The 25,641-nt window shown below is 25.0% G+C and overlaps 2 protein-coding genes and 3 long non-coding RNA genes across 6 annotated transcripts; all 5 read right to left on the reverse strand.

The window, feature by feature from the left end:
- Window positions 1-3,224: 3,224 nt before the first annotated feature.
- Window positions 3,225-8,127, reverse strand: LOC132920705 (uncharacterized). The gene is made up of 2 exons (XR_009660768.1): window positions 3,925-8,127; window positions 3,225-3,742 (listed from the first exon to the last, which is right to left on the reverse strand). It is a non-coding gene; the product is annotated as an uncharacterized LOC132920705 (long non-coding RNA).
- Window positions 8,128-8,142: 15 nt separating this feature from the next.
- Window positions 8,143-9,533, reverse strand: LOC132919144 (zinc finger protein syd-9-like). Its single transcript, XM_060980489.1, has 3 exons — window positions 9,524-9,533; window positions 9,112-9,267; window positions 8,143-8,393 (listed from the first exon to the last, which is right to left on the reverse strand). Exons 1-3 carry the CDS (start codon window positions 9,531-9,533, stop codon window positions 8,143-8,145), a joined length of 417 nt encoding a protein of 138 aa, XP_060836472.1.
- A 1,293-nt stretch (window positions 9,534-10,826) lies between these two features.
- Window positions 10,827-17,190, reverse strand: LOC132919145 (transcription factor E4F1-like). Its single transcript, XM_060980490.1, has 3 exons — window positions 17,058-17,190; window positions 13,648-13,850; window positions 10,827-11,033 (listed from the first exon to the last, which is right to left on the reverse strand). The coding sequence occupies exons 1-3, from the start codon at window positions 17,188-17,190 to the stop codon at window positions 10,968-10,970; spliced, it is 402 nt and encodes a 133-aa protein (XP_060836473.1). The 3' UTR covers window positions 10,827-10,967.
- Window positions 17,191-20,433: 3,243 nt separating this feature from the next.
- Window positions 20,434-21,969, reverse strand: LOC132920704 (uncharacterized). Of its 2 annotated transcripts, XR_009660767.1 has the most exons (3): window positions 21,424-21,969; window positions 21,262-21,356; window positions 20,434-20,712 (listed from the first exon to the last, which is right to left on the reverse strand). It is a non-coding gene; the product is annotated as an uncharacterized LOC132920704 (long non-coding RNA). The 2 variants fall into 2 exon arrangements; XR_009660766.1 differs by having other exon boundaries at window positions 21,262-21,969.
- Window positions 21,970-22,469: 500 nt separating this feature from the next.
- On the reverse strand, window positions 22,470-25,420 carry LOC132920703 (uncharacterized). The gene is made up of 3 exons (XR_009660765.1): window positions 25,016-25,420; window positions 24,809-24,926; window positions 22,470-24,068 (listed from the first exon to the last, which is right to left on the reverse strand). It is a non-coding gene; the product is annotated as an uncharacterized LOC132920703 (long non-coding RNA).
- Between the last annotated feature and the right edge of the window lie 221 nt (window positions 25,421-25,641).

Below are 25,641 nucleotides of genomic sequence, written 5' to 3' on the forward strand. Positions count from 1 at the left end.
ACAAGCTTGATCAAGTCATCAAACTAAACATAATAGGTACGCATATAACGAGATCGAAGGTAAATGCATTACGGGAAAGGTATAAGGCAAATAGCAGGCAAAAGAAAAGTGGAGCTACAACACATTAATAATAATATTTAAGTATACATAACTATATACCAAAACAAAACAATTTGTCTTTCTAAAAAATTCCTGCGGTGACCTTACACTTTTCATGATAATATATATTAATATATCATAGTATATATTGTATAACATAATACCAAAACGTTCAAATTATTTTACTATATAATAAAGTAAATAGGTAATAGGTAAATGATAAATAAATACGAACAAATTAACAACAAAAACACAAAACATACGATACTTTGATCATTTATCATTGTATAAACGATAAAAAAGATGATTAATTAGTATTAAAATGAACAATATAAAAACAATTTTATTGAAATAGAAAACAACAAATTATTATTGAAGTCTTCACAAAATCAAGTATACATTAGCTAAATAGGTATTTATATTAGGTACATTAGAAGATCAACACAGTATAGGCATGTTTAACGTTTTGAGGCTAAAGGTTGTTGGTGGTGACGTAGTCTAGTATGCTCATGATATATAATATCATGTTATTCGATATATATATATATTATTATGGAATTTGAACATTTTATTGCACACAAAACACTTTGACAAAGGAGGCACCAGACACGCCGCACTTGTAGCACAGGTATTGTATAACTCCATGTTTGTAGTTTTGTACTAATACGATCAGCCTCATCCGTTTAAGCACACGAACTGAAATTCTGTAAGAGCATAAAAGGTAACATGAACAAGCGGTTATTACTGATTACAACGGTATAAAGTTATTTAATTACGTTTAAACGGTTTAGATAATTATAATAATTTGTGGTACTTACTTATTATATAATTATAAAAAGTATAGAAAATATAAGTGAGTAAACATTTTCTGGGCCCCTACTGCTCAACAGTGTGATCAAAGTATGTAGTTTAAATAACCGTAGGCAGGGGCGCCATTTCCATATTTGCTAGGGTAGGGCATAATGATGACTGGCCCTATAACTATAAAACTTTTAAGTACAAAAGTTCGCTAGATAACCCGAATCTCATTTAACATATTATTTTATACTTTTCTTTTGTAACACAAACTGTACTCACTTTTGTTTACAATATAATATGTTATTAAAACATAAATAATCTTATAACTCACATAAAGTATAGACCTGCAAGGGCCATATATTTACGGCCTAACCAATAGTCTAAGAAATGTTGTAAAAAAAAGTCCAAAACCGGCCCGAAATCATCCTAAGCTCTTTAAATTCAACTATATAATAAAAATGTAAGTGAGTAATAGTTGCTTGTGTACAAAAATGTCATCATATTTGTTATTTGTGATTATTCCAACGTCAAACAACGTTAAAACTTATCATTTTAATTTTAAATAATGATTATTTCATACAAAAAAAAACTAAAAAATATCAAGGCGAGATGTATAAAATGCTTAATAAGTCCGATCCAACCTTGGTTTAGGTCCGGGCCGGCTCAGCCCGAAAAGTTTTAATTAAAAAAAAGCTGTTCTATCCTTGGTTTTAATATTTTGAGTTCGGCCTGGCCTGAAAAATTCTACCAAAAAGAAACCCAATTTATCCCTTTTTATTTTTTTTTAAGGCCCGGTCCTTGCATGTCTTTAGTACGTACATATTAATCATGAATCACTCATTATTTCAAAAAGTATTCATGTTTTTGAAAATATTCTTTTACATTGTTTCAAGTTGTTAAAAATCAACGGTTTTTTAAGAAAATTATATTTTTAAATATTTTTTATACTTAATATTTTTACCTTTTTGTATGACAACATAGTTTTAATTTCATATTCCAAAGCAGAATATTTTTTTGAGTATTTTGATACATCAAAGTTGAATTTAGGGCGAGTAGTTAATGAGTTATAAATTATAAGTATTTAAAGTTTTGATGCACGGAGTGGAGTGGTTACCCCGCAAAATGTTTGTCCACTACTCCATTTGTCTAAACTTTAAATACGTATAACTCATAAACTACTAAAAATATAAGGATAAAAAATATTTAAAAATATAATGTTTTAATAAAAACGTTGATTTTTTAACAACTAGAAGGTCTTTAATTAAGCATAAAATAATAATTGTAAATTATATTTCAGTATAACTTCAGTTTACTCAATCGACGAGTGTGCAGTGAACTTTAAAACTAGAGCTTGAGGGAATCACGCTGCTTAAACTTTTTATCGCACATCGAACACTTGAATATCGGAGACACGCCACACTCGTAGCGCAAGTGCTTCATAAATCTTTGCTTGTACTTGTACGACCGACCGCATCTATTCGAGCATACGAATTGAGACACTGCAATCATGAACAATAACACGGACAAGCGCATCACGACATCATGCAGTTAGCTACGTTTCTTTATCCGACAGCAAAGGAGGCTCTGTTTGAACAATACTACTCCTTTGTTGCTATCGTTTATTGGTGAATAAAGTTTATAAATACACACAATCAGTGGCGCCCAACCCTATTACTAGGTGTAGCGGTCGCTACACCTTGAAAATAAGGGGAGGGTGGGTACTAGGTAATGGGTATGATAACATAAAATAATTAACTTGAAATATGTTCATTATTAATTATTTTAAAATAATGATAATGTTATTGTATTTTGTTCATGCTTTATATTTCGTAAACCGTTTGAAATAAACAGTAAACCACCTATACTGTATACTATTTACATAATACTCGAAAATAAATTTTTATTTTGAAGGTTTTAATGAATTTAAAAAATATAATGCCTGTTACATATTGGTATGAATGTATATTAATGTATATCTCTTTAAAAATTAATACACCTTATTCTGACAAAACACAGATTATATTGGTTGGTACCTTAATATTTACTAATATTATCAATTAAAATAATATTATTTTGACTTTTGAGTTTATAAGGTGGTGGGTGGGTGGGTAGAATTATTTCTTGCTACACCTGAAAAATATATATTGGGCGCCACTGCACACAATATAAGCAGTTATGTACCTACTTACATGGCTATGAGTATACGGTTAATATAGGTGTACACATTACAGATACTACATTTTTAGTAAATATACTAAAACGTTACTTATTACGTTATTATAACAAGAAAATGCAGAATTATGGTTAATAAAAACTCTCTGAACCCATAAAGTACATAGTATGTAATAAACGTATGAGACTCAAACAGCTACAGATATGAGTAAAAATCTTATTTGATTCATATACATTGATTTTAAATATAAGTAAGTACCATATATTATAAGGTGAAACAACATGCTACTATATCAAGAAAATTAATACACGTCTACTAAGTAATTTTTATTGTACCTTCTAATTTTGATTGCACTATGCACATTAAAAGAAGAAATAAAAATTAATTTAATGCCACGGTTAAAATTTTTAAACAAATTACCTCCTATTAAACATAAAATAATAACTGTAAATTAAACTGAATTCTAGTAAAACGGTTCCTTTACTCAATCGATTAGTGTACGGTGAACGTTAGTACTGTGAAGCTTGAGGGAACTACGCTGCTTAAACTTTTTGTCACACAGCGAACACTTGAATTTTGGCGGTATACCGCACTCGTAACGTAGGTGTTGCATAACTCCATTCTTATACTTGTAAGACCTGCCACATCCGTTTGAACAGACGAATCGAGACTCTGTAATCATAAATGGTGACATGAGAAATTATAGATCACATCATATACCTAATTCCCTATCTATGTTTATATGGTTCATATATGATATATATATATAGGTACTAATGTACTATAAATTATTGGTATGGTTAATGCTTTTTATATTATTATAACAAGTATAGTAAATTATTGTTGATACACACTCTCTAGATTCCTCCAAGTATAGATTCAGTGGCCAGTGCAATTGTGTTTTAAGGCAAAAAACAGCTGCAGATTGGAGTAACGAATCTTATGTGTATTCATTTTAATTGTATAGTTCGGTATAATACAAAGATGAAATAACATGTTATTATTTAGTAAATTAATACACATATAAAAGTTAATTTTTATTTTAACTGTACAAAAAAAAAAAAAAATCTAATATACGATATACCACCCCTGCGATAAACCATATTACGATTTGTAAAATAGGTATACAATCATCTCCTATAAAATAAAAAACAATAACTGTTCATTAAATTAAATTCCAATGAAATTGTCTACTCAATTGATACGGTGAACGTTCAAACAGTGGAGCTTGATGGAACTACGCTGCTTAAACTTTTTGTTACACAGCAAACACTTGAATTTTGGTGGTATGCCGCACTCGTAGTGCAGGTGTTGGTTTAATCCCTTCTTGTATTTGTAAGACCTGCCACATTTGCTGGGGCACACGAAACGAGACACTATAATCATAAACGTTAACACGGATAAGTGATTAATATAGATCACGACGTCATATGATTATGGTTTATATATTATACTATATTTTGTACTGCTTTTACTTATTTAAGTTAATACTATAACAAGCATAGTTGTGTCGTCAGTAAACTCTATTTGGGTCTTAAATTAATATAAAGTGTGGTCAAATCAAGTGGCTGTAACCACGAATGCACGCAGGTATAGAAGTAACAATAGTAATTGATTTAACTAATTTAAGAGTACAACCTGCAATTGTTTTAATCGTATAAATAGATAAGAATACATATCTATGAGATCATTTTTTATTTAATTTTTTTTCTTTTGACTGCATATTAAAATAAAAAACTCAAATAAATATATTTATATATATTTTTTAATACAGTGACGTTTATAGCTAAATACGTACCTACCTAATTAGGTAATTATATCAAATATTTAATCAGTATAATAAACAAAAAATTTGATAGGTATTATGTAAGTGACCAAATCGTATAAGACGACTGCGGGTAGTAGGTTGGTTTGGTTGATAGGTACTCAATCGAAGATACTGTTGTAAATGTTCTGAATATGTCTTTTAATGCCCACGAACTATTTGGACATTTTGCTGTACACCGGACATTCAAATTGAAGGAACATGCCGCACTTGATTTACTGATGCCATTCCAATTCATATTTGTATTAGTAAAACAAGCCGCGCCCTCCATTCAAGCACATGAACCAGACACTGCAATTATAATCGGTAGTGTGGACAGGCGATTATTTTGGATCCTGACGTCATAAGAGTATAAGTATATACCACGGCTTATATAAATACTATAATATTTTACTAATTATATTATTAGTTATTACAAGTACAAAGTATTGTTGTTAGTAAAGACACTCAGGACAATCTTTAAACTTTAAAGTATACATTATGTTAGTGTAACTATGAATGAATCATGTACACACAGACATTTTAATTGTAGATATAGTTAAGTTTATAAACGGTGACACAAAATATATATTTAGAAATAATACAAACATTTAGAGAAGGTTATTTTTATTTTATCTTATTTTTTTGACTTGACATTAAAATAAAAATAATCCATAATTAATACAATTATATAATTGTTATACTAGGCAAGAAGGTTACCTATTTATAAGACATACATACGATAATAATACGATAATATTGTGGACCCTAGAGTACTGTCACTGGGTGACTCGTTCATGCTTCCTAATTTTTTCCCTCATAAGATTTACTTATTGTACGCATAGTATATTTTGTACAAATAATAAATTTTCATATTAAAAAAAAACAAAATGCAATAATATTATAATATTATTATTTACTATACAACGATGACATATAATTATATGCTGATAAAACACATGACACATCCAACTCATGTACACGAAAACTATTTGGTCAATCCAAAATAATAATTTAGTGAAAATTTACAAAATGAGACTTGACGTTGCAAGCCTGCTTAAACCTTTTTTTACACATCGAACATTCGAACTTCGGATCTATACCACACTCATATTTTCGATGTCGTCCCAATCCTTGCTTGTATTTATACGATCGGCCGCATTCATTTGTGCAGATGAATCGGGCTACTAAAATTATGAAAAGAAGACTAGAATAAACGATTATTATAAATCACGGAGCTATACAAGTCTTATATCGATGTATCTATATGGTTTAAAACCGGGTGATCCATTTAATATTCATTTCATTTAGACATTTATTATTTCAAAAACTATATAAACATTTTTTTAAATATTTTTAATTGGTATTTTTAATTCCATTTTATAAAATAGATATTTTTTTGGAGTACTTCTACAGATGTTTAACAGATCAATGTACTCCAAATAATATTTATATATTATGATTCAGTATTTGAAATTAAAAATGTATGTTGTCATTCAAAAAAATGTCTAACAAAAAAAATGACGATATAAGTAATAACAATTTTATTTTCTTCCAATAATGTTGTTTTATAACAATTTATAATTATTTAGAAACAAGTGTTTTCTAAAATAATGAGTTAAATGAATTACCCTTTATCGGCATGATTATCATTTCTAACATAACAGGGATCCTACAAATTAATAGTGTAATCGAACAGCTATAAAGCGATAACAGCAGCAGGAATCTTATTTGATTCAAGAAAATACCCACAAATACAATAAATTCCCGTTACAACGAATACCAATACAAGGAAAAATCCCGTTATAACGAGTCATAGAAGTTCCCTGCCGAAAAGCAGGGCTTATAAAGAGCTTATTCGAATTTTCGTTACAACGAAATTTCCGTTATGACGAAAAAAAATTTGGTTTCCTGGAGTTCGTTGTAACGGGATTTTACTGTATTTTAATTATATTGGTAGTTAAGCTTATAAGCGAAGAAACAACATACATTTAGTAATAATATACACATCCATAGAAGGTTGTTTTTATGTTATCTTCTTTTTTTGACTATTAAACAAAACATAATTCATAATGAATACATAATGTGACTGATATACTAAGTAGGTAGATTACCTATTAATAAAATTATAATATAACAATAACACATTGACACATAATTATTATGTAGAGGCTGATAAATGCATGACATGTCCAACTTACATGTACGGAAATAGTCTGTTCAATCGAGGATAACAATTATGATTTATGAATGTTCACAACATGCAGGGTCCTTGACATTGCAGCGCTATTTAAATATTATGTTGCTACACACCGTACACGTCTCGGACTGTGATAGCACGCCGCATTCCAATTTCCGATGCCGGTCGAACAAAGGAACCGATCAGCAATCATCAGTATGGTCATAACTCATAAATCATAATATTAAATATTTGTTTATATATAAATTAATGACACCCGAACAATTCCTAATATAATAAAATAGATACAATATATAAACACATGAAGGTAACACAGACATGATATTACATTGGTTACAGATATTTAATTAAATTAATAGATTGATTAATGTTAAAAATAGTTCTATTTGTTTTTTATAACTCTACGAATGAATATTAAAACGAGAGTAGCTTAATAGAATGTTGACGGATTTTAGTTATACATAATTGGATGACATTAAAAATGTTGTTTTTATAAAATAAATTAAGAAGGGGTTGAAAAAATGTAGCATATATTATTGAGATCATTCCATCCACCCTATTCATTAATAATATTCTTAACGCTTAAGTCAATATAAATGGTAGGTTATCACGAATACAAACAAATTATATTGGAATTAATGGATGGAAAAAAAAACAAAAAAAATTAATACCGATATAATATAGAATTGCAAAATCTACATTTACCTACAATTGCATGCTAACCCGAAAAAAGAATGTCATTTCCTTTGGATTGTGTAGTGTGTATACTGAAATATAGTATAGCGAGTGTTGATAAGTCATTCATCGTGGTTAAAACTAACTTAAATATTTAACGAATGCAATAGTTAAAATGTATTATGTCCATATATTCCCATAATACACACACATACACAATATTTTATGTAAACATATTTAGGTATCTATTTAATTGGTTATAGTATATTATAATTATATTTATAAGTAATAATTGTACAAATAACTATAAATAAAAACAAGCAACAATATTAAGTGGATAGGTATATAAATAAATTATAGGTAACCTCAGTGATTACACAGAGAACGAGTTCATTAAAAAAACGCAGCTTTTGTGGTAAATTGCAGATTGAAATCGGATTCAACTGCTCTTCTATGATGCACCAATACGATATGTCTCTTCATGTTGCCTTTCAATGTACATCTTTTTTTACAATATGGGCATTTGTACATTGGTGGTTTACCACATTCATTCTTAAAGTGGCCATTGAGACTGCTTTTGAATTTGTAGCTCTTTCCGCAGTTGTTGGGACACGGATAAAGCAATAGCTGGTTTGCATATTCAACTGAGAAAATAACAAAATTAAAAAAAAAAAATTATAATAGCTTGAAATCGATACGATTTACAGTATATATTATATGTGTTAAACAATATATTATTATGTGCATATAACAAAATTCACAACTTAATTAGTACGTCCTTATAAGATGAATTTCTACGACCTACATAAAGCTATAATACCACCCCGAATCATATTATATAAACTGTGTATTAGAGTATGTTGTTTCTTAAGAGGACGTAGAACTCGCATGTGTTGTCTCCGTCTTACACACGTACGACATAGAAAATTTTCGTTCACCATTTTCAATATTGTACTGTTAGTTTTGATATTTTTGAACTGACCTATTAAACAATTGAAAGGTAAGATAATTATCCAGGGCCCCAAGTAGCCTTTTATTGATATTATTATTTTTAAGCAAGTTATGATCTTTTTGAAACTTTACATAACTTACTTAAAAATAATAATATCAATAAAAGGCTACGTGGGGTTGCACGTGTGTAAGACGGAGACAACACATGCGGGTACTATGTCCTCTGAAATATATATAGATACTTACCGTTGGACGTTAAGCATGTAAAAGCAACCAAAACCGCGTGCATTAGTGTTGTATTTTATTCAATAAAAACCCATGTTTCAAAACAGAATAAAATATATATTTTATGATACATCGATGATCATCGATTAGTCAGTTATTTTTTATCAGTTTTATTTAATTTATCACAGGCTAACAATAAAGGTTTATGGAAATCTAGAACATGCTCATCTAAACAATTGATTTCCCTCAGCTTCGTTGGGCAAAAGGGACATAATCCTTTTAAAATAGCGCTATTGTAGCACTCAGCTGATTTGCAAAATGAATTGTCGTGTTTTTGTTCATCTGAAATATACAAGGAAAAAATTAGATACAGTAAAAACAATTTTTAAGAAAAGTTTTAAGCATATTGTATACAATTGAACTGGTTTGTATTTGATATTCTATGTTTTATTTGTCAACAAAGTTTTGATTAAAGCAGCACCTTATATATTTTAACTATACCTGTATACCTGTATTATTATAATAACAAATAACAATGGTAGTAATTTAACATAAGCAATAACTATACAAAATACAAAAGCTATGAACTAAAACAAACTTTCAGTCATTATTATCTTTCTGATCAATATATTTACAACATAATAAATAAAATTATGAATGCGAGGATTTTTGTTTAACAGTAAATATACAAGTAGAGCTAATGCGTAGAACGATATTATTAAATATTTGACCTTTTATCAGAAGGTAAATAAGAATATCAGTCGAAAAAAGGTAAAAACGACAAATGATGGAACAGCCTATGAAATTTTAAAAAGTATTCAATAATAGTAATATAATCCAAGTTTAACTATAAAATATTTAAAACAGATAAAAATATATTATAATTTTAAAATAAAATCGTTTATTATTTTTGGACTGGTAGAATAAATTAAAAATATTTACTGAATAAAAAAGTAAAAACTACAACAAAAAAACTCCAAATAATCAACATGTACGAATAGATAACTTGGTTCATCGTTAAAATACATAACGATATGTAACAATTCTTTAACATATTAAGTACTAAGATATACATTTAGTATTGTAAACTGCAGGTCTATAAAGTAAAGAATGTAAAAAAATAAAAATGGAACTATATTTAAAATATAAAACTATTATTATAAGTTTAAGGTACCTAAACTATTACAATTATTACTTTACACTTATTATTATTACTGATTTAGATGTGACATTGTGGCTTTAGTCATAATTGGTAACTGGTAACAAAGCTAGGTAATATTTAATATTTAAATATATAACCATACGTCCATACTAAGTTTCAATATTTTAAACAATGCATTAATATGTGTAATGTGTATATTAGTACTTAATTAGTTAAACACATAAATTACACTTTCATCCAAATAATTCGAATGTTATAATGAATATTATACAATTAATCGATTATTGACAATTATAAAAGTTCTCCAAAATAAGAACGATTGATATTGCTGTTGTTAAATATTTAAGAAATACTAATCAACTTATAAAAAATTATTAACAAATTGGTATGAAAACAATTTACTAATTTATTAACACACTAATAAATTATTAATATAATATAGGTATTAGGTAGTTGAAGTTTGATTATTGTAGATATTATTTAGCAACTTTGTTTATATTATTTTAGTATCTTCGAAATTTAACTGAAGAACAAGAAGTAGTCATAAAAAGTTATTTTGTATCAGAAATGTTATATTAAATTTAATACTGTAGGTATATAAAACAAAAGTGAAATTAAGTGATACCTATATAAAATGATTTCAAATCAATTTGTTCACTTGTTTTTTCATTACATTCTTATAGTTTGATTGCCTATAACAGAATTATATATACCATTGTTAAATAATTAAAAATTTACTTCTAAGAAGAAAGTCAGGGACTAATATATTTATGTACTGTGAACATGTGTTTCTTCATATTTGAATTTCTCGAAAACATCCTTAGACAAAAGTCGCATTTGTATAAGGGTTGTTTTCCACATTCATACTTCAAGTGGTAGGTCAAATGAAATTTGTTCTTGTAACTGCGACTGCAATGTTCATTGACACAACGCCAAACTCTAGTACCTGAAATGCGTCACATTAGCCTGATCGTTTATAAACACTATTCAGAGCGAAGCATTTATACAAAAAGCTGTGTATTATTTTTTTTAAATCAGTGTTTCTCTACAAAAGTAAAACATTACTAATAAACATTAACTTATATTCGTTTTAAATTATATTACTAAATACACATAATCCAATTAGGGTTTGGCCAACACACTGGACATAATTTGCTATAGGAATTATGAAAATGATGAATATAAAATAAATACATTTTAGAATGAAGTAAAATTAAATTTTTTTGTTTTGTATTTTCAACATATCCATACGTGCTAATAATAAAATGATATAATAACCAATATTTTGTTTTTACATTACGTATTTAATAGGTACTTAAATAAAGCAAAAATATATAGGTATTTTTTTATGCTTTTGGTATTACACGATCGAATTTTTAAAACCATTTAATAATTATATAATTTATCTTTCCATAAAAATAGGGAAATTATTAAAAACGAAATGCCTGATAATAAATCGAAATGTTCTTGTAACTAATTGAATATTTAAATGGTTATAATTTTATTTAATATCATACCATTTTTTATCATAAAACATGCGAAGTATATCTATATTCAATATTTTAAGTAAGCACACACAAAATACCTAACCATTGCATCTACGAGTAATGAGTATGATAAATTTATTTTTATAAATGTTAGAGGTACTTTAATAGGTACCTATAAAAAATAAATATTAAGTTTTTTATCCTATAATATTATAACACAGCAGTTCCCAAGCTTTTTTGTTTCACGCATCCCTAAAAATAAAAATAAATAATCGCGCCACCCATGAATAAATAAATTACAATTTCATATTATTTAAATATTCAAGTATTTTTAATTTTATGACAAAAATCTAGCTATACATATTATTTAGTATAACAAAAAATATTTTTAAAAAAACGACTACTGCTATTGTTGGACAAAATATAATATATTTATGGTTTGTGAATATTCGGGCGACATGATAACGCTGGATTTTTATTAGATAAACATTTCAACAAAATTATTGTTGATCTAAAAATATCAATATTTACCTCGCACCTCCCCTGATATATGCTTACGCCTCCATATATATATATATACATAAAACACAAATCATTTAATAAATTAAACTAACCCAGTTAGCATATTTCTAATATTATAAACAGTGTTTATTTCAGGGGGGCCTTCCTTGAGAAAAATGTATACAATATTTATAATTTTCATTATTATTTACTTCTATGGTATACTCCCCCCCCCCCCGAAATGTACAATACCCTCCTCCTCGGGATAAAAGGTCTGAAATAAATACTGATTATAAGTTTCTGGCAAACGTGTAAAAATTAAAACTTAAATATATGACTATAATGGTTATAACCTTGTTCTTTCCAATTTTCTTCATTAATTGTGTGAGAAAACGTATAATAGGTACATAGGTGCTTAATATATAATAGTAATAAAAATCAATACCAAAAATATATTTTATTTAACTATTACTTGAGAGGACGCCAAACCGGCATGTGTTTGTCTCTGCGTCTTACTAACGTACATCATAACATATTTTCGTTCAGCATAATTCATTTTGTGACGTTAACTTTAATATTAGAGTGAATTTACCTATCATCAAATATAAAGGTAAGAATATTATCTAGACAATGACACATGATTTTATTGATATTATCATTTTAAAGTTGTTATATTTTACATAGCTGTAACTCACTTTAAAATAATAATATCATTAAAATTATATGTCATTGTCTACATAATATTCTTACCTTTAAATTTGATAATAGGTAAATTTACTCTAATATTAAAGCTAATGTCACAAAATGTATTCTACTGAACAAAAATTTGTTATGGTGTACGTTAGTAAGACAGAGACAACACATGCGAATATGGCGTCCTCTTAAACTTCCATAACTCACATATAAAAATTAAATACACGTTAGAGTAAATTCACCTGATTTTTTTAAATATTAATCAGAAATCATTATGTAGCTTTTAAATGTAATAATTTAAAAGTGAAATATTTATTAAAAATGCATTTATAAATATCATCGATAACGATATTTTATTGTTATGATAATACCTATTTCAATGTTCTATACTCCAGTGGGACAATATTGATTAAATTGTAAAAGTAAATATTTTATCAATACAATATATATATTTATACGTATTAGAGAGCTTGATTTTAATTTATTAATTTATTATCAAAGTACATGTGTATACATAATATTATAAAAATATCTCAAAAATATACATTTATTTCAAACATATTTTATAATTATTGTAACTTATATATATAGTTTTTATTCAAAATTATAAAATACTGCTATGGAAGATTAAACTAAAATTATACTTTGTTATAATATAAATATGAAAAGCATGTTCATTTTTATGAAAAATAATAGTGTTTTACTTATTAATGGTTTAAATGTGTTTTTATTAATATTTTATTTCACTCATACATCTTAGTTATTTTTATTATTTGTTTAGAACAAAAGTTTATCTATATACAATGTGAATAGGTACAATATATAATTCGATCTTGAAATCGATAATTATATTAAGAAATTGCCGAATTTGTTATGTACCGTTGACATATGAATTTTCAGCACGTTTCTATACGCAAAACATTTCATACACACTGCGCATGAGAATTTAGGCCTTACACCGCATTCATAGCGTAAATGTTGTCTGACACCATGTAACGCTTTGTAACTTCTGCCACACTGGTTGGGACATTGATACCGTTCGTCAACAATCACAAAGTCTTGTTTATTTAACTTCCAGCACACTAGAATAAAATGTACATTGATTACTTAAAGATGTTTAAAATAAATTGTTAAATATATCGAAACGGAAGTATAAAATATATATATATGTATAATATTATGGAGTTACATGCCAAATTTCGTACAGGTCATAATAATAATAATAATAATAATAATAATAATAATCAAACACAACCCTGTTAACATTATATAATTGTTAAACTAATTTAGTTGCTGTGGATATTTATAATTATAATAAAAACAATTGACGAACACAAGGTTATTTTTTCAAAAAATATCGTTTGTTTGATTATTTTAACAAGTGTCCACATATTTACAGGTACAATTTATAATCTAATTAATGATACGATAATAGTATGTACTTAAAAATATACATTAAAATTACACAAAACATTTAAATTTGTATCGAAAATTATAAAATGTAAATACGAGTAAATAAAATAAATAAATAAAATTTTGTTTAGAACACAATATTTTAGTATAGTTTTAAGAGTACAGAGAATGAGCCATTCTCTGATGTTTCTTTACGGAATCCGATCTAGAATATTTTTTACCACAGTATTCACATTCGAAGTCTACGCCGCAAAATTTGTAATGTTTAGCGAAACTCGGTCGTTTGTCATAAGTACGTCCGCATTTAGGACAAGTGAATGTTTCTGAAACCCCTAAGAACGAAAAAAACCGTGAAAATACATTTTTAATCTGTGGAAAAAAATCCTTGTGCAAATTTAGATTTCATCGTGTTATATTAAATATATCATGTGTGGCATCTAGAAAAAAATATTATTTTTTTCATTATGGTCACGATGTACCGCGAACGTGCATTAAATAAGAATAAGAATAAAATAATTAATTGGATAGGGGAGACCGGTACAAAATTCAAATAAATTATAACTCAGGTTAAAGCCCATAATAGTTGTTAATTGTTACAAATATTGTACAAAATAATCTTCAACATACTGAGAACCTATAATTGTATTTATCACAGTTAAAATGTCATTATAGCAATTTGTTTCTAAAGCCAAACAACACGCGCAAGCAATGATTTTATTTTGCTTTATAATATTATATACAGTGTAACAGATAGACTTGACAAAAAAAAAAAAAAAGATTATGTTACTTAAACGTATGACAACAATTGTTAATATTCTATAATGAATAAATAATTTAAGAAATATACTTATGTCAGCAAATTCTCAAAAATCATATTTTTAAAAAAGTTATTACGTTCCAAATTAATTTAATCAAAAAATATTGATATTTTAAAAAAATTCTAAAAAATAAACTACTTGACTTAGATAAATCTTTTTACCATCAAAATTGTTCTTATAATTAGATTCATAAATTGGCTATTTTAAATTTTTTTATTTTCAGTACTAAAAATAAACAAAAAAAAATTAAATTATATATGTAACGCTAGGGTCTCTTAATAATTAATTAAAAAAAAAATTGAAATATTAATTAGAATAAAAGTTATTTCTTAAATCAGTTCTATTTATTACACCCTGTATATAATGATATAATATTTGTAAAGAAAAAAGTTTAAATTCTAACTGTAAATCATAAAGAAAAAGTTAAAGTTATTAAAGAAGTTTTTAAATAAGTATTTTATAAAATCTAATATATTTAGATAATTAAAATGATAAGTATGGTAAATGGTACCAGTTTTATGTGACGGTACAACAACTATTCCCGGTCATCCCTAAATAGTTTTTAACTAAAATTAAATATACATAATAGAATGTTCGTTTGTTTAATCAAGCGTTAAGCAACAAGCAGTAAATAATTATTACATTAGATACTATTTTTTATTAGATACCAGGGATAACGATTAACAATCATCTAATTAGGTGTTTGTAAAACTAAAATTGATAATAGGTATTCACTTTAAGAAATACAGTTTAAATTTAAAATAAATAATACAGCATATTTTAACTTAATAATATATTCATATTTTAAACATAATTTATACTACCCATGTAAAGAAAAATTTACTAGATATATTAGGAATCTAAATTATACTTAAAGACTATAGTGACTATAGTATAGTCATTAAAGTAAGACCTACGCAACATTTGAGAAATTGTAAGTGGGAATAGGGATGATATATAGGTAGACATTAAGGCAAATAGAGTGGCATAGAAAACAATTTTGTATGTATTGATTTATTTAGAATCAGGTTTGATGTGTAATTTAGTATGCAACATTTAGTATTATCTTATAAGTACACTTATTTGTATAGATAAATATAATATCAGGGGCACTCACCCGATTTGATGAGAGATTTAATTTAAAATAAATATTTCATTAGCGTTTAGTCTAAGCCAGTGGTCGGCAACCGGCGGCCCGCGCGTCTATTGTATAAATTTTTTTTTTTAATAAATAATTTGGAATATAACATTTTTATTTTTGTTTGGCCCGCGAACTCTTATTAATTTATGAATGTGGCCCGGGAGTCCAAAAAGGTTGCCGACCACTGGTCTAAGCAGAAAAATAAAATTGTTATGAATATTAATAAATTGTAATAATATTAATTTAGTATTATATTTTACACATAAATGAATAAAATAAATAATTATTAACAAATCTTGTGTGATTTTCATACTAAAACAAATTAGAAAATATGAACGATATTAATTAAACGATAAAATAATAATTACTGAATATCGCTAATTACCGAAATAATCGATAATCAAATAAAAAAAATGAAAAATCTATTTACAAAAATATAAAAGTATTAAGTATTACTTAAAATTCTCAAAAAAAGACATTTTTTTAGGTTTCAGTTAATTCATTTTAATTGAGTTTTCATAAAAGTTATAATATTCTAATGAAGGTTGCAATAATAAAAAAAAAAAAAACAATATTACTAGCTGAAATAAATACAATAGGTTGTAGATTTTGTGTAACATATTTGTTTATTTACAATAACACCATTTTAATTTTGTCAATTTTTAAGTTGCAATGTAATAAAATTATAAACCAAAAAAGTATTAATGAATCTGTGAAAATAAATCACACAAACTAATAAATAATCACACTAATTTTACTATAATAACTTATGTTCCATGAATTCAATATTTCTTCTATAACTGTAATCCTATTTGGTGTGATTTATAATATTTATATATATGTAATTTTAAACATAAATTATTTATGCAAATATTTTATGAATAATACCCAAATGTGAATTGAGACTACATTTGTACCTAAATCGTTTATTACAAATACGACATTGAAACATTTTTTCAACACCACATTCAAATTTTTTATGGTTTTGTAAGCTCTGTCGATGTTTATACTTTTTTTTACATGTATGACATTCCCAAACATTCGCTTCATTTGGATACCAAAAACCTATAACAATAAAAAAAAATTCAGTTAGATAAAGACTTACTAAGTAGGTGTATTTGTCATGCAGCATTATTTATAAATTTATATCATGCGGTGACATACACAATAGTAGACTTCTAGCGTATATTAAGATATATTCCCATAACTAGCTAATTCTTGATAGTAAATATTTTTTTTTAGCTACGCCAAAATTGAAAAAAATTATATTTTTTTTAATTCATGATTGAAAGTAACCTAAACTAATTTTTGCTTAAAAATATGTTAAGTATTTTAAAAAATTTCTGAATTTAAGGTACATGTGATAATAATTATATCAGCTGTTAGATAAACAATCAAAAATATGCAAAATGTAATTCATTGTTAATTTCTTATTTTATTACAATTTTAAATATTATAATATTAAGCTAAATTTTTTGATAACACAATTTTTTCTATTATTTGCATACTATCTGTTATAGTGTTATAAAAAATATTATTAAAATATCTATCAAAAATAGGCCCATTCTCCTCAAAAATTACAGTCTCCATAAATAGATAAATATATTAATCTAAATGTTATACTTACTAAAATAATTTTTCTCATAAAAGTGTATCTAAAATATATGTAGTACATATTGTAATAAACTGAATCTTTGAATCAAATTAAAATAAGTATTTTAAATTATTTAAAAAAAAAAACAATACAATTTAGTATAGTCTATACGACTATAATAAGTACTTATAAAATATTAATTTGCCAACACATAGTTAACGTGATAATTATCTTAAATATATCTATGTCCAACCAAAAACCACATTGACATATTCCAATTAAAACCTTAATGTAGATATATGACATCTTATAGTATATTAATTGCATACTCTTATTTTTTTCACCAATAATCTTTTATACTTGTATCGACATCAATAACAAAGTGTTAATCACAACCGCTCACAACAATTACTATATAGTTTTAAATAATCACTTCTATTACAGTTGATTTACCCAAAACATAGATTTAAAGATATAATGTAAAATAAATTATGAACAATTTTCATAATACATTTAAAAATAACACAAAATGATGTACAATAAAGAATTAGATAAATTCATCTACTAAATATTATGAATGCTTAAATCTTAAATCCAAAAATCATGTATATACATTTATATTATACTTTACAATATTAATATTCATTATATTACGCTGTTTCAAGTTTTGTTTCTATTTGAACAGATGACCTCACATTGCACATCTTAACTTTGGTTCTACATCAAATTCATATTTCAAACGGAACATAAAATCAGAATAAAGTTAATACTGTTTATCACATTTAGAATAATCTAAATAAATCAAAGTATTTGCAAACCCATCTGAAAAAATACTGTCATTACTAGAATGTATATTTAAGAGTAAGTAAAAATTATAAAATAGCTCAGAATTTAAAAGATAATATACAAAAACTATTTCCCTTACATAAAATATTAGAAAACCGTGTTTAAAAAAAATAAGCATAAATCATAAATAACAAGTTATGCAATAAAAATCATATTTTAATGATGATTTGAATATATAAATTTCAATATAAGATGACAAAAGTAAAACGCTATTCAATACACAATGATCACTGAATAGGTTATTTAGTTGTAAATAATATAATTGTTTAATCTGCGTAAATTATAATAGCATTCCGAATATATTTTAGGTATAATTAGTTAGTAGTATTTTAATTGCAAAATTATTTGCTAGCTCACAAAACTCTTCAAAGTGTACACACTTAAAAACAATTTTAGCGTGGAAGTTATAGATTATAATATTATTCGCAAACAGATAGTAGTTAAACACAGAAATAAATTGAAAACAGTCATAGGTGTAACTATATAATGTTTGATAGGGGATATGGTTGATGCCTATAAAATGGTTAGAATCTCATTCAAATAATTTGATAAGCAATTATTACTTTGGATAATACTTATGGCTAATTTATTTTTGTTGTAACATTTAAAAAATGCCTATTTTTTTTTAATATTAACTAATAAGTAATTTGTTAGTATAATACCTATGTAAAAATGGCTATCACCATACCTTATTTTATCATCTAAAAATTTCAGTGGCCTCCCCCCACACCCCCCACAAAAAAAAAAAAATTAAAAGCCTATAGCCACGCCTAAGCACCAGTAGGTATATTCTAACAATGAACAAATTATAATACAATACGAATATAATGGTTAAATTATTTATTCATCTAAACAGACAATAATTCAAGGGGAATGTAAGTATGATTTTATATACATATTTAAAATACCTATTATCACTAAAATAATTAACTAAATCACACATTCAAATCATATATTTGCTTGAAGTATAAAAAAAAATATGTATATATAATATTATATTCATATATTATTGGATTAGGACTAGATGAAATATTCAATAGACATAATTTGTACAATATCATAATTTATTTATAAACTTGATCTGTGTCAAAATTACCGAGATTTTATTTTATTATTTTACATAATATTATGCAAAGATCCTAAGTACTCTGTACGAAATGCGATTGTGCCATTTTTCATTAGTTTTACAAACATTTTTCAAAGTTAAGGATTTAAGTTCTATTATTATATTTATTTTTTATTTAATCTACACCTTAATATCATTGTATTTTTAATATAGTATTTAGTCTCAAAAAACAACACATTTTAGTTTAAAAGAATAGAAGATGCGAAACCACAAACAATTTTTTAACAGCTACAAATTTGCGATTCGATTTCACAATTGTTTTGAGTGCTTTTGAAAAATCTTTTTTTATAAAATGTTGAATACTTATTTATAGAATACTTAATTGAAATCTATATTTTGTTTAATGCTATACCGTATTAATTAAATTAGCCATTATAGGTAATATTTGTCACAGTCAGTGGCGGCTATACTTAAAAATATAGGTGTAGCGAAACATAAGAAATAACCACCCACCTCAATAATATTCATTCATATAACACCCCATATACTGAATAGTTTATTCAACATGTTAAAAAAAATAGATACTAATATACTATTAAAATATTCCAAAGTATTATCATAATATTCTGTATTATTATTTATTAGCATACAAAAATTACATAGACCACCCACCCCACCCACCTCTACTTAAAGGTGTAGCAGTCGCTACACCTTTACTAGAGAATAGCCGCTACTACTCACGGTAGTTTTTAAACAGATCTCGTATTTCAAAATTTCAACAAATAAATTGTAGAAAAAAAAAAATTTTATTTTGAACTAGCTGTAGTAATATTACCAATATACATATATATTTCTTAGACGCTTTATTATTTTATATTCAAAAGCTTGTGCACGGCAACCATATGACGCTTCAGATGTTGCTTCCAAGTGAATTGTCTACCACACGCGATGCAATGGAATTGTGGTGCTACACCGCATTCAAGCTTTAGATGACTATTCAAGCTAGCTCTGTGCTTGTACATTCTATTGCAACGATGACATGGGAATGCAAAGTAATTGTTGTTTTCTGTAAAAACAAAAGATAGCGCAAAATTAAATCACAAAAAACAACACATCGGATTAACTACTATACATTGTAATATCAATAATAAAAAGCTTAACAGCAAATGCTATAAGAAGGTTTACTTATACTATATAACTATATGTACCTAATATATATATATATATATATATAGTAGGTATTATAATACCTTGTATTAATACACAATATAGATTTTTTTATATTATTTTAGTTAATAATAGTAAAAATAAGCGCTATGAAACAAAATCGAATATCACACAATAAATCAAAAATATAATATTTATATATTATAATACATATATTATACATTCATATAACAGAATTTTGAAATCAATAAAACAACACATCAAGTTGGTAACACTTTATTCAATAAATGCAATTATACATCTATGCAGAACTCACGGTATTTGAGATCAATATATCAATATATTCTAATCAAAATATTTACCAACAAGTAGTACAATGAAATTTTAAATTGATACAATTGATTTTTGTTGTGTATTTTAAATATTTTGTATTTGTAATAATAATTACCATAACTCATGCACTGGTATTCAGATAAACACTTTGGAAAAACAGCAAATATACATTTTATTTATAACAATAGAGTGTAATAACTTCTTAATCCACTAGAATAATAACAAAATAATATAAATAATGTAATATGATTATTGATTAATAATACTGGGAACATACATTTTTTGATGAGTTGGGTATGAAACATTTTGATGCATTAATGAGTTAATTTAATTTGATTAATATATATATATATATATATATATTCAGGTAATATGAATAAGCTGAAAATAAATTTAATATAATTGTGTATAAAACAAAAATATTATACAGGATAGACTTAGTTCTAACATTTAAATACCTTATATATTGACAATTGCAGGTAGTGCAGTCATAACCAATACGTTCCATGCATCATAGATAAATAACAAATTCAAATTATTTTCAAAAATTCATAAAGAAACTAAATTCAAAAAAATAGTAACAGAAATATAATATCAAGAAATTTATTTAACTTAGTAACACCACTAAATAATTTCAGACCTTAGGTGTAGTATCACCAAATATTAAGTTAAGTGTGTTACAGTTAAATACTACAAATTAGGTACATTTAATGATATAAAATTATTTTTATAATTAATTTCTTCTATTAATATTTTAAATGAAAGACCAACAATAATATTATTAATTTATTAGTTAGAGGAAGAACCTAGTTACTATAATAAATTTAAATTACATTTTTTTATTATCATTGAATCTTAATATTTTTGGTAGATAAAAATATTACGTATTAATAAACAAATATGTATAAATATATATAGCATCATTTTAAATATAAATAAAAACAAAAGTATAAAAAATAATTACAAGTTATAGATATCCTTATTTAGATATAAGTTTTTTGGCATTAAATCTGTAACTACACAGAAGCTATTTTTAAATATTTATACTTTGTAGAATGTTTTAAATGTAATTAATAATTTACAATATCTTTAAATATAAAGTATATATTATATATTATTAATAAATAAATTTTTTTTTTATAAAGTAAACAATGTTAAAATAATTAATAATTAATTTTTTATAAGAGATAATACTTTAATTTGTACCATATGATTATCAATATTTGATATACAAAATGAAGTTTTACTATGCTTTTTGTATATTGGACAGAAACAACTGTTTACTTTAATGATCTTTTGATAAAAATAAGAAAAAAATCATACTTATGAATGTTATGTTTCTAGTAATATAATGAAAATGGTTTATTTATACAACATAATATTGCAGTATTATATTTGTTCTACTTCTACATACATAAGATATAAGTAACATAAAAAATAACAAGAAACTTAACAACCTATAATTGGAAATAAACATATTAATTAAGATATAATCACTTATTAAACTATAGCCTGTGTCTTTTTAATACAATATTATACACTTTTGAAGTATCTTCAAATATTATTATGATATTTTTAATTTGTTTTGTTGCCAAACACAAATGCTATACACAATATTTATTTTTTTAGTGAAATATAAAGTTTTTTTAGTATACTTATTTACCGCCATACTAATTGTTTACTAAATAACTCAATGAAAATAATATTTAAAAATGTATGCAATATTTAACAGTTGATAGTAGAAAACTGACTTAGTATTAGGTTAAGGAACTTGATTAAAGATATGGTCAATAATAAAATATTATTATTTCAGTGAAGCATGCTAAAATAAACAAAAATTAAAATAACATTTGTATCAATAACAATATTAATTATCAATTTTAATAACAGAATATTTGACAAATACTTTATTTTAAAATTTGATATAATAATATAAATTTTGAAATGCATAAAATAATGTAAAATCACATTAAAGATAGAGGGAAAGATACATTTTATAGGTATATATTAAATTTTATTTCAATAAAATGTTATAAATTCTGACCAAGTAATACTGTAGATATGATCTGTAGGCAAATAATTTCAAACAAAATTTTAAGTTAAATTTTGATTGAACTCATATACTTTTTAGTGAATATATAAACCACGCTTAAATTTATAACTTCAGAAACTTCAGCCACACATGTTCCTAAAAAAAAAAAAGTTTAACAGGCACTAAAACAAATAATATTATTTGCTGTGTAATCTTTTTAAATATTAGCATACCCAAAATCTGAAAATAATAGTTATAAAAAAATTCAAGTATTTTCTTAAAATTTGTAATGTATTACATTAAATATGTATTTAATAAAAACATAAAATGTTAAGAAATATTTGTGCCAAATATCATTTAAATTTCATTGATCAAAAAACAAAGTCCGTTAATTATTGTCTACTCAAGAAAAATAAAAAAAATAAGCAGGTATACACATGCACATATTCAGAATTATTAAAAGAAGATGTTGTTTTAATATACATATAAAAAAGGTGAAATTATTGAATATCATGGTTTATGTCTTTATTTAAAAATTAGTTAACAGGAAATTAACTCTTCATGCATTATGTTGGTAAAACACGATGTATGTTTAAAAAATGCATTATAATTATATAAAAGATAAAAAGGTAAAGATATAGTTTAATTAGTAATCAGTTATATAGTTTATTGTTTATGTATACAGTATTTTAATTGTTGTAATAGTTATATTATTTTATGAATCGAAATTAAATGATTTCGTAAAGTTCCCCTTTGGGAAAATTTTTTAAAACAAAGATTACAACCAAATTTTGGCGGAACTCCACATTCAAACTTCTGGTGATTAAATAAACTACGCTTATATTTATAACTTCGACCGCAATTGTTGCAAATAAAACAGTTAACAGGCACTAAAACAAACAATATTATTTTCTAATCAATCTTTTTAAAATAAGTATATCCAAAATTGGGGAATAATAGCTATAAAATAATTCAAGCATTTGTTTAATACAAATTATATTATTAAATATGCATATAATAAAGCGTAGTAAAGAGTTGAGAAAATGTTGTGCGGAATTTTTATTGATCCATTAAACACCAAAAGATCAAGCAATAATTTTTTATACTTTAATAATATTTAGCTAACAAAATATAAAAAATAATAATACCTTTGAATGATTAAGTTAATTTAACAAACAAATTAAAAGGTACATTAAATATTTAAGGAAAAAATATCACTGAACTTTCAAATAATGTAGAAAATAGAGATAAGTATACTTAAAAAAAAAAATTATAATAAGAATAATAATTTGTTTATTTAAATGGTTAGCTATATAATTTTTTTTAGTATAAGAAACATATTAATAATAGTTTTAATAATATTTACATTTCTTGTTATTTAAGATATATTATAGTATCTAATATATATAAATAAAGTTATAAGCAGAAAACAAATAAATATATGAATAGTTCATGATATAATAAAATCAGAATACAATTTGAATATTCATTGTAGTACTTAAATCATTCAATAATGTTCAAAATTTGATTCCTGCATGTGTAATATCTATTCTATTACTATACACACATATAATTTTAGTTCAGTAGAATCTATTTTATGATTTTAGTTTTAATATTACAGCAAACTGACCTGTTATAAAATTTAAAAGTAAGAATATTTAACTTTTCTATGTATTCTTTTGTGTTTTTTTTAAAAATTTTATTTTATTTCTTCAGAGTTAACAGCATATTATTTAATACACATAGATCTGTGAAAAGAAAAGATAAAATATTGTAATAGCTTTATTAGCAAGATAATTATACTTTTCAGGAATTTGATTAATAAGACAAAATATACCTATGCTTCTCTTTCATTATAGTTACATAAAAGATCAAGGTTTGGTATAATCTTTTATTTGTTAAACTACTTCAGCCTTCTAGTATTTTATGAACCAACATCATATGTTTTCGTAGACTTCCCCTTTGGGCAAATTTTTTAAAACAAAGATTACAACCAAATTTTGGCGGAACTCCACATTCAAACTTCTGGTGATTATATAAACTACGCTTATATTTATAACTTCGACCGCAATTGTTGTTGCATATATAATTGGTTACAGGCACTAAAACAAATAACAATTTTGTATGTAATCTTTTCAATTATAAATGTATTCCAAATCAGAAAAAATTATAATATAAAATTCAAGCATTCATTTAATACAAATTATAATACTAAATATGCATATAATAAAGCATAGAATATAAGGAAAATGTTGTGGTTATTTTCAATAATATTCCATCGATCAAATACTAAAGTTTGTTATTAATTTTTACATACTCAAATACTCTAATATTATTTAACTAACAAAATAAGCAATAATGTATTTGATTGAATAGTTAATTCAACAAACTAATAAAATAATTTAAAAAATAAAAATAATCATACAGAATGTCTTACAGCACGACTAACATAAATAATATTAA

This window comes from Rhopalosiphum padi, chromosome 2 (assembly GCF_020882245.1).
Source record: "Rhopalosiphum padi isolate XX-2018 chromosome 2, ASM2088224v1, whole genome shotgun sequence".
Taxonomy (NCBI): domain Eukaryota; kingdom Metazoa; phylum Arthropoda; class Insecta; order Hemiptera; family Aphididae; genus Rhopalosiphum; species Rhopalosiphum padi.

Coding starts and splice junctions, on each gene's coding strand:
- LOC132919144 (XM_060980489.1), bottom strand. Junction 8,394..9,111: donor TAAACCTTTATTGTTAGCCT/GTGATAAATTAA, acceptor TTATTTTCTCAG/TTGAATATGCAAACCAGCTA.
- LOC132919145 (XM_060980490.1), bottom strand. CDS start 17,190: ATGAAGCGAATGTTTGGGAATGTCATACATGTAAAAAAAAGTATAAAC. Junction 13,851..17,057: donor ATTTGTAATAAACGATTTAG/GTACAAATGTAG, acceptor ATTTTATTCTAG/TGTGCTGGAAGTTAAATAAA. Junction 11,034..13,647: donor TGAAAATTCATATGTCAACG/GTACATAACAAA, acceptor GACGCATTTCAG/GTACTAGAGTTTGGCGTTGT.